The sequence below is a fragment of the Punica granatum genome, chromosome 3, assembly GCF_007655135.1.
Source record: "Punica granatum isolate Tunisia-2019 chromosome 3, ASM765513v2, whole genome shotgun sequence".
NCBI lineage: Eukaryota > Viridiplantae > Streptophyta > Magnoliopsida > Myrtales > Lythraceae > Punica > Punica granatum.
Genome location: NC_045129.1, coordinates 34,604,310 through 34,620,699, shown reverse-complemented (window position 1 = coordinate 34,620,699; position 16,390 = coordinate 34,604,310). Strand labels below are relative to the sequence as shown.

Here is a 16,390-nt window from a genome sequence, read left to right as displayed (position 1 = left end):
GAGCAGCGAGGATTCGTGGTACCCTGAAGTGGGGGACCGCCTTCGTTACGAGCAACGGCTTTCGGCATAGCGGGTCAAAATTTGCGGCTCTGCCGAGACAGAGAGAGGTCGAAATCATGGAGGTTGAGAAGAAATTGTACGCCGCATGCACCGCCGCTCTATCTTATTGCTTTGCCTCCTTGGCCTTGCCTTGCCTTGCCTTGTCACGTTGTCTTCGATTAGGATTAATTTAAAAACTAAAGAGTCAAAGATGTTGGGGGGATTACTACTTAATACGAGGATCGATTCGGAAAAGTCGAATTAGCTTATGTCGGATAATATGGGTTGACTATCTTGGTTAATCATAATAGATTGTCATCCCACTTCTATAATTTTTAAAAATAATTATGTCATATATTCTTACGTTTAAAGAAATTCTTAATTCTAATCCAAACTTTATTTTTTTATATAAGATATCACAACGTTAACGTGTTGGTTTCACATCTAGCCCGACGCTAACTTTTCCGTCCAAAATTGACAGAATTGCACACGTGGCACGTTAATTTTGTAACGTTGCTTACATGTGTTACAAAATTAACGTGCCACGTGTGCAATTATGTCAATTTTGGACGGAAATTTAGCGTCGGGCTATATGTGAAATCAACACGCCAACGTTGGAATATCTCAGATAAAAAATTAAATTTAGGTTAGAACTAAGAACGCAATTAACCCTAATTTTTATTAATTCCGTTTTCTTTTATAATGTGTAACTGTACAGTGTAGTTTGTAACATCCAATCAGTCTATGCCTTTTTCTTATCGTGCTTTGAAGCGCTTTTATCGCCGGGATAATATGGTTCACGAGGTGTAAAATCCAATCAGAAGCACGAGCATTTATCTGATCATATACCAAAGCGGTGAGTTGACGTTTATGCATAACTTTTAGGAGGTTGCATCATTTTCCACTAATTAAAGATGTTTTGGTTGCCCACAGGACCCCTTGGACATTTATAATTATTCCAGAGACGTGTGGACTCCTAATAATACCAAAACCTATTTTCCTCCTTTTAAAATTTGCATGTACATATGTTTTGCGACGCTGATTTGAGACTGGTGTCTTGCCCTTGCCCTGTTGTGAAACAATATTTTGTCCGAGCATCAAATTATTCGAGGAATATAGCGTTGTCCCAGGGGCGATCGATTAACAGAACCGGCTAGTGTGAATATTAACTGCTGTCAGACAAGGATTACGACTTCTACGTGATGCGATAATCGCAATGGACAACGAGTTGTGAAAATTCATTTTGTGGGCAAGGTTATCCCGATGAGTGGCCCATTTGACTGGTAAATTTTACAAAAATGTGAGATTTTTCAAAAGTTAGGATAAGACATTATAAATATGAGAAATATATAGACTGCTATTTTTTGGGATTATAAAGCACGATATTAAAGAATTATGTGATAGTTACTTCACTAGAATATATGTACATTTATATTTATAATTGAGGAAAAAAACTACAGTACTCTTCAATTTTGTGTAAGCGATATGTGATATCACAAGTACTCTTCATGTAACGTTGTTTTGATCCAGAAGATAAAAATTAAGGAAAAAAGATCGAAAACTACAAATACGAGAATGTTCGGATTGTTATTGATAAATGACGAGAAAATTAGACTCGTGGTCTTTAAATAAGGAATGAAAAGTTACAATACGATCAAAACAATAGAATATGAAGATAACATATATAAAAAAAAAAACCTTTAAAGATTTTAAAAAAAGAGTAAGTATCTCATACACATATATAAATATGTTATCAATATCTAAATAGCGAAGAACTTATGATTTTGACTTGTCACGTGATACAAGGAAATGGTTAGGTACTTACTGTCTAATGAAATAATGTTAAAATGCAAATTTTGAAGAACATGGGCTTTCGCGCCCACATAAATTCTGGGCCTTCTCTAGAACCAGATATTCCACGAGCCCAATTCCTTCTTCCGCGAGTACCAAAAAAGAGAATGAAATAAAAACTCGTCCCTACTCGCTCTCTCGTACAGATACTACCAGGGGTTCCCTAACAAAGCAGCTATCCGGCCTTTCCGGCACGAAACTCTGACACAGGTAGCTCTTCCATCCATGGATTCGGCAGCTGTGGTATCCTGCTCTCTTGTCCCCCTCTCCGTGACTTCGAGAGCAAAGCTCGGAGGCAGAACCTTCGCTGGGAGCTCTAAGCTTCGGACCCTGCCGTCCGTACAGTGCAAGGCCCTCGGCGACACCTCGCGGACTGTCTATCAGGGCGTCTATGGCCCCTGGACCGTCGACCCTTCCGACGTTAAAGAGGTAAACGACTGTGTCCCATATCTCTAATGGCGGAATATATGTGTGTGTGTGTATCATGAAAGACGTGACTTGATATTGTTCAAAGCTCGTTGATGCTTATGATTTCTTGGGCAATCTATGTGAAATGAAAATTTTACGATAGTTAAAAACTGTTGTCTAGTTCGATGCACGGCTGCAGTATCCGCGGACCACGGATCGATTTGAGCTAAATTTGATCCTTGGGGGCCAAAGCAGGGTTCAAGTATAGCAGGAAATGGATCAGATGCTTGAAAATCTTATTCATGTTATCTCCCTATTGAATGGTTCACTGGGGCGTTCAGCAGAAAATACTGTTTCCAATCTTGGACTTGCCGACGGTGGGTAGTATCCCGATCGTAATATGAGATTTGAATATTTGGAGTGGTTGTTGATGGCAGCTTCTGTGTTCGAGCAGAGAGAAAAAGTCGCGTAATTTAGTTGACATGGTCTGTCCGGGATCATTCGGGCTTTTCAGGCGCTATCTCAATGATATGAAGATTTTAGCTTTGAGAAGATTACAGTTTTATAGTCTGCATGATCTTCAAATCCTAATTGGTCTTGCCCAATTTCATCAATAATGCATTGATGTCTATCAGGTGATATTGTACAGATCGGGGCTAGTAACAGCTGCTTCGTCATTCGTGATCGCTTCTTCCACTGCCTTCTTACCCGAGAACTCTTGGTTCGGCGAGCAGCTCGGTCAGAACCTTGATCTCTTCTATTCCGTCGGAGCTGGCGGATTGGGATTATCATTACTGTTGATTCACATCTATGTGACTGAGATCAAACGCACCCTTCAAGCCTTTTGGGCCCTCGGTGTGATCGGGTCTTTGGCGGCTTACACTTTCCTTGCCCAACCTGCGGGTGAGGGCTTAGTACAGTATGTTGTTGAGAACCCAATGGCTGTTTGGTTTGTTGGTCCTCTCTTCGCTGCTTTGACGGGACTTGTCTTCAAGGAAGGTAACTACTATGTTGATTGAATTACAACCTAAATTATCTGTTTTCACATGTTTAAAGCTAATTTTCAGACTGATATCACATGTGAAAACCTTATCTCTTTTTTTCCATATTGATTGTCGACTCATCACTCATGTTTGTTCTGGAATGCTTTCTTTGCCTCTGAAGTTGTTATTTAAAATTTCTCCATCTCGGAGAAGTTACTCTTTCGGGCTTTCCTGAATATTCCTTTTCAAGTAGAGCTGTTTTTCCTCAATGCAGGCCTTTGTTATGGGAAGCTGGAAGCTGGCATACTTACCTTCATAATACCGACAGTTCTTCTGGGGCATTTGGTATACTCTCATTTAAACTTCTTTCTTTTTCAACTCAGCAAAAAAAAAAAAACCTTCTTTGTTTCGCTGTTGGAAATATACCCAAAATTTACTATACCACAGTTGGGATTATTTTATTAAACAGTTGAGAAATGGCTTTTGAGAAATTCCCTCTTACGAAATTGAATTTGCCAGACTGGTTTGATGGACAGCGGATTGAAAAGCCTTCTGCTTGGCTCGTGGATGGCTCTTTTTGTGATATTTGCCGGGAGAAAGTTCACTCAGCCTATAAAGGTAAATTCTAGTTTAGTCAAATTTTGGATTTAATGTGATTTGAGATTTACTCTTGGAATTTCCTTGCCCGAACGTGACTCTCGTATATAGGATGATATTGGTGATAAATCTGTCTTCACTTTCAATTCCCTCCCCGAAGATGAGAAGAAGGCTCTGATCGAGAAGCTCGAGGAGCAGAAATTGAATCAGAATATGAGCTAAGGAAAGAGGTGACATCTTCTTCTAGTTTTGACCCGATATGAAGCGATAGAGTGTGTATTGTAAGCACAACAGAGAGAGAACGGGAGGGAGGGAGGTTAAGCAGTTATACCTTATCTTGTATATACTGACATTAGCATATATTTCAGTTCTTTTCCACTGTTAAATAAGACTTATCAGAGCGGGAGTTCAAGTTTGTAAAATTTTTGCTATTCTGAAACTTTGCTTCAGATAGGTAAAAGTTGCAATGGAGTGAAGCACTTCTGCTTTTTTCTACAGTGTAGACAGAATGTTACTTTTTTCTTTTCTTTTTTTTTGGGGGGGATAAGTGAATGTTTTATTTTTTACCAAAGGAAGATTCAGAATATGCAGTGTTTGCATTGAATTGGCGATTTTCGGAATGTCAATATTCTGGGTGTAGTTGCTTCGGTTTATAAGCTCGAGCCAGGAAATGCCTGGAGGAGGAGGAGCTTTTAAAACATTTCAATATGAGATCCATGGACTGAAGATCCAATTACTGATGCTATTGACCATTGCAAACCCTGAGACGGATGCCTTTCGAATACCTTTCGAGCTACTGTGCTGAAAGTTGAGCATCTGATACGGATGGTTGAACAGAAAGAAAGAAAGGCCTCGTACTGAAGAAGAAAGTAACAAGGAAGGCCTATTCGATGGAAAGAAGTTTCCACCCTAGTCTTGTTCTTAACAATGCCAAGGAAGTCGAGATATCAAAGACTTGTTAAAGCCCACGAATTGCCAAAACCCCTCGAATGTTTCAGGTAAGTGATGGAAACCCGAGATCTGAAGTAGAGACGACGACTTCCATTCTCATGGTTGCCAGATTCCCCACCAGAAGTCGCGGATTGACTTGTCAAGACCTCTGGTAATATAAGTAGGAAGAAGAGCGGACATTTCTTGGAGGGGTAAGAAAGAGAAGGTTCGACAAGGGCCATGCGAGTGGAAAGATCGACCCGAAGATTCGAATCAAACTACTCCGTATCACATTTCCACGGACTCATTTCCTACATGTTGATGGAGAGGCTCAATACTCGTTCATTTGCAATTTCAAATGATGAATAGCAGAAGAGTTATGAGTTGAGTACTCTTACCCCATCCCTGGAGATTGCAGACTGGATGTCCACAATCTAAAGCTCTGGCTCAAGCATGGCACCCTCGAACAGGACAAAGGTGCTAGCCCTGATTGATTCGAATGGTCAATCTCAATATGAGTTGGGACACAACTCCATCCAGCAATACTAATAATACATACAGAGAGAAATCCATTCAGCAGCAGAGAACAGATATGCCAGAGAACACAACAAAAGGATTGTATTAGCTCTCTTTTCTGAGAAGCAATGATGTCTTCCTAGTGCAAATCCTTCACAAAATAAGGTAAACCCGATTACCCTATAAATGCAAAGAGATTTACCTGTGGTCCGCTACTATGCAGCATGATGACTAATAAACTATCGACTAAGCAGCAAAATATGCAAAGAGCAGAATGACGATATATCAACTCTGCAACTGGGCATATTCTGTGAGTCCCTATCTCTAGGACTCCCCAAAAGACCTAGAAGCTGTAGTTCTACAAGAACCAAAAATCTACCATGCAACAAGGAAACAGGAAACAAAAGATGTCCTCCCTCAGCTACTCGGCGCCAGCTCGAAATCAAGGATTCTCAATCACATCGCAGCAGCTGCCACTTTGACCCTCTTCCCACGGTTTGCAGCCACCCCGGCATCCACCACAGCAGCGGCCTTGATGTCATCACAACTCCTGCCCTTCTGGTTGGACTTTAAATTGGTCTCAGCACCAGTGTCCTCCGTCTTTTTGTTCTCAGCCTTCTCAGGGTTCTCAATCTCCTCCGTGCTATCATCATCAGCATCCTCGGGTGCGGCTCCAGGATTCTCTGTAGCTCTTTCACCTTCCTCTTCCGACTCTGAGTTTTCTTCCTCCTCACATTTGCGTTGGAGGGTCTCTATCACGTCCATTAATTCTCTATTGACCTGTCATCAGATGTAAAAGGCTCATCAGGTATGACTTGACTAGCAATTGACTTCCGCTTTCTAAAGAATATGAAACCTCATACATTTGAACATAACCATCAGACAAAAACTGAGCAAATTATTCTCATCCTTGCTGCTCCTAAATGCAAATAAGAAATTCTCAACAGAGACACCACTTTAATCCTCAAGCTCCATACACAGTAGGATTGCTTCCATTACTTGTCTATGACTCTATATACTTGAGGAACGAAAGAAATAGATACAAAACAAATCTCAACATATTACTTGAGGATTTTGAAGGAAGTCAGCAATGTCAATAGTACAAGCGGGGCATTTCATGATGTTCTTCTGCGTCCGCAGGGACCTTCCCTCACGACCCCTCTGTCTCATGATACTTTTACCTGCAAAGGCACCCTCCAAACAAGCCTTGCAGAAATTGTGAGCACAAGGGGTAGTGATTGGAAAACTCATCACCTTCCTACAGATTTGACAGCTAAATTCTGCACATTCAAATGACCAGACATTTAATTTCAGATATGTTTCATATCAATGGGATGAAAGGAAAAAAGAAAAAGAGCAATCAAACCTTTCAGCAATCTGTCCTTAATTGACATATTTCTTGGTCGGCGTTTAACCTTCCCAGTTGCTGAACTATCAACTCCAGTAGAAGTCTTCTTCTTACTGATAGGCGGGGGTTTCTTCCACATCCAGCAGGCCTTCTCTTCCTAAGAACCCCAATACACAACATTTTAGCGTGCACAAGGAGAAATGTTCACTGAGAAGATTAATCCATACTGAAATGAAAACAGTAGAGCCTCTGAAAGCAATATGCAAGAAGAAATTGATTAGAAAGGTAAGAGAATATTACATCATAGTCCCAAGCAGGAGATCCTTTCCTCTCAGTGATATCAATTGCATTATTCAGCTCCTTAACAACAGGCATAGGCCTAGGCCGATCTCCATGTTCATCACTGTGCATCAAAAAACAAGGCAATAACAAAATTTAAATTTGATTCAGTATCCAGGATAAACAGGATAAAGGAGAGAAATGGGAAAGAAGAAAGCATAACAAGAAACAACAGACCTTGCCCATGGAGCTGGGTCATTATCGCAGCGGACAAAGAGATATCTGCACACCATAAAGCCCTAAGGAAGGAGTATTTTCATCAGTAAAAGAGACCTCAAATTATCAAAGGCAATTCATGAAATCAATTTCTTACTTGGACTCCAACTTTACGCCAGCATTTCTCAATCCTATATACCCCATCATATCGAACCCCAGCTTCAGCAGCATAGGAAGAGCGCTTCTCCTTGTGTGACCTACCAGTAAAATGAAACAACGGATAGAGTAATCACCGACTGAAGAATCAACAAAATGATATATTAAATGCAGCGAATTATTCAGTATGATTTTCAACTTTCAATGTGATTGATATAGAATCCTTTTGCCAAATATAGAAAAGATTTAGGCAATTACTGTCGTGGAATTCATAGCACTATCCAGTCAATTTGCCAGCAATTATTAGATTGGCGGATGCAAACTCACCTGACCACTCGAACAGGATACCCTTTCTTGCAACTGACACGAAGAGCTTCATTCAGCTTTTCAAACTTCTGCTCAGAAGATTGCTCTGAGTTTGTTCGCCTATTGCCAGTTAGGTCCCTTCCGCCACTGCAAAAGGATCAGCTAAACTCTATTAGTGGAATATCAAAGAAGGGAAGTCAGCATGAATATTTAGTAACTAGTAAAGCTCAAGTGTGCTTTCATGTAACAGTTTCCAAATATTTCACTATTAACAATCATAGTCAAGGTAGAATGCCATCACAGATACAGTAAATTTACAATTCATCTGCATAAACGGGCTAGAAGTAACTGCTATTCAGGATTACATATCAGTGCAGCTAGTTTCAAAGCAATTAAACTGTGTGCAGACGTCATTATCGAGAACTGGGCTATTAATATAAACCGAAACATGACAACGTACAAAAATAGAAAATTCTCATACCTTTGTTAGAAATAACCAAACGAATAACGGAACTCTTGTTGTTATGTGTAATCAAGCATACTCTTAAATGAAACGAGACACTATAAAAATGCAGCTCTTTAACAGAATGAAAAATCCCATCATAACACCAAATCGTCAATTTTCTTTTACGAGAACAACAGAAGTACACTGCAAATTCACCTACATTCTAGCATACGATATTTCCCTACTACTTATACAGAGGGATATGTTGTCAGAAACCAGAAGCAGACCAGAACATATGATTGTATAAAGATTAGTAACACAACAGCAACAATAACAAGTCTATCAAGGGGCATTACCTGCCAGTGTAGAGGAACCACTCCCCGTGATCCTCATCATCCTGATACCCTCCTGAGAGGCACACAGACTGTGCCCCATAAGACGACTGCCCAGCAATCCCGGCAACGTGGGGAAGATGAGCTCCCCACTGCCTGCATTCCATCCTATCCTCCCAAGTCTCCCCAACAAGGACCCCCTGGTTCCTCTCCGGGTCGTACTCAGCAGTTATAGGTCCGAAGTGGTCAGGCGGGGCAGTGACAAAGATCTTCCCACTGCAGGCATTAGCCTTCCCTGCCCTCTTAGCCCTCTCAGTGGTGAAGGCCTTGTCAGGTCGGTTCTGGTTGTGGATAAAATGCTGAGGCCTCCCATGAGCCGAGCCAGCATTGTTGGACTTTGCCATCTTAGCCATCCTGATGGCCATTACAAGGGCTGAGTTGATCCTTGGCTGAGAAGCCATCTTGGCTGGAATCTCGTTCCTGCAATTCGCGCAGGTCCGCTTCCCCTGCCCGACCCATTTCTGGAAGCATCGCAGACAGAAGTTGTGGCCACATGGAGTCTGAAAACAATAACACAAGAGTTCCAATCAGTACCCAACAAGAACTATGGAGTCATAATAGTTCAAATGGATATTAACACAACCTGCAGAAGCTTCAATGATCAAAGGGAAGAGTGGGGAAGGCGTAAAGGAACGGTAAATCCAATGGACTACATCACAGAGAGGAGTAATGGCGGAGTGATATGAACGATAATGGGGGGGCGACTTTACCGTTACGGGACGCTCAGGCAACTGCATACAGAAGGAGCAGTTCAAGCTCCCGTCAATGATGTCGAGCACATCGTTGACGGTCCTCTTCGGGTCGAAGCCGGAGCTGGACGGGCCCGCGCCACCACAAAGGAGCTCCTGGCGCCGCCGGGCCTTCTCCTGCTCGGAGAGCGAGGAGTCGGCCTCGATCGCACGGATCGCCGCCAAGAGGTCGGAGGAGCCGCCGGGGGCGGCGGAGACGGGGACAGGGTCGACACAGTTGCAGTCGGGGCACTCCCAACTGGCAGCGTCCGCCATGGTGGGGGGGCGGGAGGAGGCGGCGAGGCACCCGACGTGCCATGGGGTGGCGCAGGTCTTGCAGGTGAGGGTCTCCTCGGCGGAGGGGTTCTCCTTGCAGACCATGCAAATGCCGTCACCGTCGCAGGGGAGCTGGCTAACGTGCGCCATAGCGTGCGTACGATAAGCCCCAGACCGAGAGAGAGAAACCGAACAGACCCACCACACTCCTACTCTCACACACACCCCCAGAGAAGCAAAGCAAGAAAATAGAGAGAGAGAAGGGAGGAGAGAGAAAGAAGAGAGAGAGAGAGAAGGGGGTTTGATTTTTGAACCGAAGGCTTGACAGACGACGAGCGAATTAAGGGGAATGAGCAAATCAAAAGCTGACAGACAATTTTTCGGAAAGAATAATAATAATAAAAATAATAAAAAATCCTCTTTTTTGCCCTGCCCGCTTCTCTTCTTCCTCTCCTCTCCACAAACGCTTCAATCCAATCGTCTTCCTCCTCCTCCTTCGTCCTCCTCTGGGTCTTCCTGGTTCTCGGTGTCTCTCTCCGGCAGGGATTGGTGGGGGGGCGGAGGAGATGGGATCCTGTGGAGTGGAGTTGGGGGAAAGGGGAGGGGGTGTATTTATATTGGGCGGGGCGATGCAGAAATGGATAAATTTTTGTGGGGGAAGAAGACAACAATTTGAAATTTTTCCCACTTGCGGGAATTTTCTTTTCACGCCATGAATGGCAAATTCTGCTCACCATTTTCCCTACTTTTATTAAATCAAAATTCAATTTTTAATTGGGGAAATCGAAATCCTATTTATGATTTATCTACTGCAAGTTAGCGATTGCCCTGCTTTTTTTTTTTTAATGATTTTACATTACCGACAGAATTGCCAAATTAATGGTGAAATCTGACCTAAAATTTTCACCTTTACTATTTACGATGCGCTTGGTTTTAGAGTTAAAATAACTTTGATTTTGATTGTGAAAAATGATAAATGTTATGTAGTGTGTTAAGTTAAAGTTAAAGTTAAAATTTTTTACTTAGGGCCTGTTTGGTTTGATAAAATTATTTTAGAATCATGATTTTGATTTTAACTCTACCCACTACACAACAAAAACACACGTTTCCCAAGTCAAATTTATAATACCATCTCATTTGTCTTTTTCCACAATCAAAATCAAAATCAAAATCAAAATCAAAATTATTTTAACTCTGAAACTAAACGCCCCCTTATAAAATATATATTTTTTGTTGTGTATTGTGTTGAGTTAAAATTAAAGTTAAAATTTTTGTGATTTTAACCCTAAAAATAAACAAGTCATTAGTTACCTGCCATTTAATCCGAGATTTTGTTTTAGGTCTCTCATTCGGATCCAACAACCTCAAATTGAAAAGAGAAGAAAAGTTTTTATTTTATTTTATTTTCTTTTCATTCCTGGACTTACCAAATGGGTTTTCTTTTTTTTGGTGGGTTGTAATTTTTTTGGGTTCTTTTTTGTTTTCAATTCCTGTCATGAGTTGGATTTAATTATAGTGTAACTTATCATAGATATGAAATGAGTAATTAAAAGATGGATTTTTATGGAATTGCTTTTGTTTGGATGTGGTAAATTTTGCACTGCCAAACAAAAATAGTTTCATGAAAAAAAAAAGTCACCATGTAAATATGGAGGTTTTGGCCCCCTGAAAATGTAAAATGGTTTTATTTCTTATTTTTGGGCTTAATATGCAACATCTGAACAAACGCAATTGAAAAAAAAATCCAAATTTTTCTTTATTTTAAATTTCTGTCATGAGTTGGGCAATTTATTACGTATATGAGATGAGCAAATACAGGATTTTTGGGGAAACGCCTATTGTTTGGACACGGTAAATGTGTCACATCCTAACAAAAATGGTTCCATAAAACAAAATTCATCATTTAATATTGGGGTTTTTCTCCATATAAAACATTTTTTTTCTCATTTTACTTACCAAATGAGTTTTATTAGTTAATTGTGAATTTTTCAAGTTTTATTTATTTCAAATTTCTATCACGAGTGAGTTTTCAATGCGTAATTTATCACAAAGATAACAAAAGTAAATGGTGGATTTCTGAAACTGCTTTTGTTTGGAGTGGTAAATAAGCCACATACAGACAAAAGCAGTTTCATAAGACATCCACCATTTAATATTGGGGTTTTTCTCCATAAAAACAAAGTTCCTCATTTTTTGACTAATTAAATGGGTTTTATTAGTAGGTTGTGAATCGAGTTTTTTATTTTAAATTTATATCATGAATTAGATTTAATATGTGTAAATTTGTCACATATTGAGATGAGTAAATGGTGGATTTTTATGGAACTGCTTTTGGTTGGACGTGATAAATTTTGTTTGTTCCATTCTATGGAACTGCTTTTGTTTTCATAAAAAATCCATAATTTATTATTGGGATTTTTCTCCATAAAAAAATAAAATTTTCTCTTTTTTTGGCTTATCATCAGAGTTTTATTGGTGAATTGTGAATTTTTTGGGTTTTTCTTTAATTTAATTTTCCTTAAATGAATTAAATTTAATTTGTATAATTTATCACAAACTTGAGATGAGTAAATAGTTTTCTTTATGAAACCGCTTTTGTTTGCACATGGTAAATATGCCACATCCAAACAAAAGCAGTTCCATTAAAAAAAATCGACTATTTAATATTGGAGTTCTTCTTAAGAAGGAACAAAGGTTTTTCTCATATTTTAACTTACCAAATAGATTTTATTGGTGGGCTGTGAATTTTTCAAGTTTTCGTTTGTCTTCAATTTCTGTCATGAGTTGGGATCAAATATGGACAACTTGGAGATGAGTAAATGGTGAAATTTTTGTGGAACAAATTTTATTTGAGTGCGTTAATATGTGAGAGTTTTGCTCAGTAAAAAAATAATAATAATAATAATAATAATCTTTTTGGACTTGTCAGATGAGTTCTCGAGGTGGAATGTGATTGTTTTTGCTTTCGTTTTTTAATTTCTTCAAAAGTTGGATCTAATCGTTACGGTAATGAAGTGAGTAAATGGTAGATTTTTTTTTTTTAATCTTTCCAGAGGAAAATTGCGTTTGAAGCAGTTACGGTATGAGATATCTGCATCTCCGGTGAACGGGCATCGAGATTTTCGCCGGAGGACAGATTGAGTCACAAATATCTTTTCTTTAGGCCAAGAAGAAAGAAACGAAGATTCAAGAGGTCTTTAATGCGAACTAGCCATAGTACCATTCCGTATGGACGGACTAGGCATACGCAATGAACAAAGATGTCACATCGACAAGACTTTTAATTAAAGTGTTGAAAGCATATTTGTTTGATTTATTTTATCAATATCAAAATAAATATGCGAAGTGCAAACCGCTTGATGACAATTAAAATGATTTATGCCATCAGTAAGAGAATTGTACAGTGATTTATGCTTTTGCTGATGATCAGGAGATTTCTCATTCGATGCCTAGGTAAAACTATTCACATCTTTAGAATTTTTAATTCTTTATATTATGTCTTTATGCCTCTTATAATCGAAAAAATAATTTATCCTAAAAAAAATTGCAATGCTTTGTATGATAAACCTTGAAGAGCTTCAAGAGAAATTACATAAGAGTAGTATTCGATTTTCTTACCCATCATTAGAACGACAACAATTCTCAAAGATTGTGCTTCTTGCCAGTGCGAGAAGCCGTCCTACTTGCCCGAATATGCATTATGGTAGATTTTGGTAATTCGACCGAAATCGAATGATGCGAAAGTGCAGTCTAGACACCGAGATCGCTCAGAGTCTGAATGGAAAAGGCACAAATAGAATGCGATGACTCGAGTGCCTTTTTTATAGAGAATTTCGGAAAATAAAAATGGCAAATGTTTCTGGCGCGCCCTAATTCGTAAAGCCGCGCATACCAAAATTTGAGCATACCATATAATCGAGAGGGGAAAAAAAAGAGCAAGACATACCTTAGTTGTAAAAATGAACAAAATATAAATGTTTTGATTAATAGAGTTTTTTCAATATTAAAATCAAATTAAATTAAATGGTCTTTGCTCAATTGGACACAATTTTTACGAGTCGAACCACAAATTAATGTCAATTTCAGTGGACTTTAGCATTTTCTTGTTTAATTTTTTAATTTATTTCTTAAAAATGTTATTTTAGTCATTTTAGTTTAGTTATTTCAGTATTTTTAAAATTTTTAATTATAAATTTAATTAAAATGGTTCAGTTCAGTGAACTGTGGTTAACTAATTTTAATATAAGAAGTCATTAATTGAATCGAATTTTGGCTAAAAGCCGCATCAAATTAGAACCGGTTCTACAGGTTTGGTGCTTTTTTGGTCGATTTAATCTGGTTTGGTGTTTTGATTCAACTTTTTGGTTTCTTTACTATATATATATATATATATATATATATATAAATCCCTTACTGATTCATATGCTAATACTAGTTTGCTGGATTCGTGCATTGCATGGATTTTATGAAAAAATTTACTATGAAAGTTTAGATGTGAATTTATAGTTTATATTAACATGTAATAAGTTTATTTTTTATATTATGTAAGTTTTTGTGCGAAAAATTCAGACTTGTAATAGAAGAATATATATCAAAGATATATCAAAAGTTCTTAAATGAAGAATTCATGTAATATGTACATTATTGCAATTATCAATTTAATTTTCCAGAAAATTAATTCAAAATTTGAGTACTTTAATTTATAGTTTATATTAATATGTGAAAAAATTATTTTTATATTGTATAGATTTTAATTCGGTAAAATTTAGAATTATAATAGAAGAATATATCAAAGATATAACAAAATTACTTAAATAAGAAATTCATGTAATATATAAATCATTGCACTCAGCAATTTGATATCTGAGAAAATTAATTCAAAATTCGAGTACTTTAATTTATAGTTTATATTAACATATAAAAATATATTTTCTATATTGTATAAATTTTAGGGTAAATTGCACCGGTGGTCCAAAATGTTTTACAAATGTTTCATGATGGTCCAAAAAGTTTTTTCTCTACATGATGATACAAAATGTTTCAAAGTTGTTTCATGATGGTACAAACCTTCAACTCGAGCTTGACACCGTCAAGCCGACGCTGACGTGGCTACTACGTGTCACCTCCTTGCTGACGTGGTCGAAAAATTTTAAATAATTCGAAAAATTTAAAAATTTTAAAACTTTTAAAAATAATTTTAAATTTTAAAAACTTTTAAAAATAATTTTAAATTTTAAAAACTTTTAAAAATAATTTTAAACTTTTAATTTAAAATTAAAATTTAAAATTTAAAATAATTTTAATATTAAATTTTAATATTTATAAAATTATTTAAAATTATTTTTAAAAATAAAAAATTATTTAACAATTTTTAAAAAATTAAAATTTTAAATAAAATTTTAAATTTTTCAAAATTTTAAAATAATTTTTTTATTTTTTTATTTAATTTTTACTCTTTTTTTGTATTTTTTATTATTTTTTGTATTTTTTTGGACTTTTTATAAATTTTATTTTGTCTTAAATGACGTAACGCACTATGATTGGTTCCACGTAACAAAAGTGACACATAGGACGCGCCACGTCAGCAAAATGTTAACGGCGTCAGCTCGAGTTGACGGTTTGTACCATCATAAAACAACTTTGAAACATTTTGTACCATCATGTTTCATGATGGTCCAAAAAAGTTTTTTTCGCTACATGATGGTACAAAATGTTTCAAAATTGTTTCATGATGGTACAAACCTTCAACTCGAGCTTGACGCCGTCAAGCCGACGCTGACGTAGCTACTACGTGTCACCTGCTTGCTGACGTGGCCTAAAAATTTTAAATAATTCTAAAAATTTTAAAATTTTAAAACTTTTAAAAATAATTTTAAATTTTAAAAACTTGTAAAAATAATTTTAAACTTTTAATTTAAAATTTAAATTTTAAATTTTAAATAATTTTAATATTATATTTTAATTTTTATAAAATTATTTTAAATTATTTTTAAAAATAAAAAATTATTTAAAAATTTTTAAAAAATTAAATTTTTTAAATATAATTTTAAAATTTTCGAAATTTTAAAATAATTTTTTTATTTTTTTCTAAATTTTTACTCTCTTTTTTGTATTTTTTGTATATTTTGAAAAAATTTTAAATGTTTTTAAAAATAATTTTAAATTTTTCAAAATTTTAAAATTTTTATTTTTTTGAAAAAAAATTTTACTCTTTTTTTTGTATTTTTTTAATTTTTTTTGTTTTTTTTGAACTTTTTAAAATTTTATTTTATCTTAAATGACGTGGTACACTATGATTGGTTCCACGTAACAAAAGTGACACATAGGACGCGCCACGTCAGCAAAATGTTAATGGCGTCAGCTCGAGTTGACGGTTTGTACCGTCATGAAACAACTTTGAAACATTTTGTACCATCATATAGCGAAAAAAACTTTTTGGACCATCAAGAAACATTTGTAAAACATTTTGGACCACCGGTGCAATTTACCCTTTTTACTCTTTTTTTGTATTTTTTAATTATTTTTTGTATTTTTTGGACTTTTTAAAATTTTATTTTGTCTTAAATGACGTGGCGCACTATAATTGGTTCCACGTAACAAAAGTGGCACATAGGACGCGCCACGACAGCAAAATGTTAACGGCGTCAGCTCGAGTTGACGGTTTGTACCGTCATGAAACAACTTTGAAACATCTTGTACCATCATGTAGCGAAAAAAACTTTTTGGACCATCATAAAACATTTGTAAAACATTTTGGACCATCGGTGCAATTTACCCTAAATTTTAATGCGGTAAATTCATACTTGTAATAGAAAAATATATATCAAAGACGTATCATAAGTTTTTAATAAGAAATTCATGTAATATATACATTATTGCAATTATCAATTTAATTTATAAGAAAATTAATTCAGAATTTG

At 36.6% G+C, this 16,390-nt stretch overlaps 2 protein-coding genes across 2 annotated transcripts; one reads left to right on the top strand and one right to left on the bottom strand.

Moving 5' to 3' along the window:
- Positions 1-2,003: 2,003 nt before the first annotated feature.
- Positions 2,004-4,380, top strand: LOC116200154. Its single transcript, XM_031530876.1, has 5 exons — positions 2,004-2,319; positions 2,934-3,297; positions 3,556-3,626; positions 3,801-3,899; positions 3,990-4,380. Exons 1-5 carry the CDS (start codon positions 2,116-2,118, stop codon positions 4,098-4,100), a joined length of 849 nt encoding a protein of 282 aa, XP_031386736.1. The 5' UTR covers positions 2,004-2,115; the 3' UTR covers positions 4,101-4,380.
- Positions 4,381-5,401: 1,021 nt separating this feature from the next.
- Positions 5,402-9,936, bottom strand: LOC116200153 (E3 ubiquitin-protein ligase ORTHRUS 2). The gene is made up of 9 exons (XM_031530874.1): positions 9,177-9,936; positions 8,431-8,966; positions 7,651-7,776; positions 7,325-7,424; positions 7,189-7,250; positions 6,973-7,075; positions 6,691-6,829; positions 6,390-6,604; positions 5,402-6,104 (listed from the first exon to the last, which is right to left on the bottom strand). The coding sequence occupies exons 1-9, from the start codon at positions 9,618-9,620 to the stop codon at positions 5,781-5,783; spliced, it is 2,049 nt and encodes a 682-aa protein (XP_031386734.1). The 5' UTR covers positions 9,621-9,936; the 3' UTR covers positions 5,402-5,780.
- Positions 9,937-16,390: the final 6,454 nt, after the last annotated feature.

Bases quoted from the DNA above. Each gene is read 5' to 3' on its own strand.
- LOC116200154 (XM_031530876.1), top strand. From the start codon at position 2,116: ATGGATTCGGCAGCTGTGGTATCCTGCTCTCTTGTCCCCCTCTCCGTG. The intron at 3,298-3,555 runs GTAACTACTATG...TCCTCAATGCAG, and splicing joins GGGACTTGTCTTCAAGGAAG to GCCTTTGTTATGGGAAGCTG. The intron at 3,627-3,800 runs GTATACTCTCAT...TGAATTTGCCAG, and splicing joins CAGTTCTTCTGGGGCATTTG to ACTGGTTTGATGGACAGCGG.
- LOC116200153 (XM_031530874.1), bottom strand. From the start codon at position 9,620: ATGGCGCACGTTAGCCAGCTCCCCTGCGACGGTGACGGCATTTGCATG. The intron at 7,251-7,324 runs GTAAGAAATTGA...CTCCTTCCTTAG, and splicing joins GGCGTAAAGTTGGAGTCCAA to GGCTTTATGGTGTGCAGATA. The intron at 6,605-6,690 runs GTTTGATTGCTC...TTGAATGTGCAG, and splicing joins TAAGGACAGATTGCTGAAAG to AATTTAGCTGTCAAATCTGT.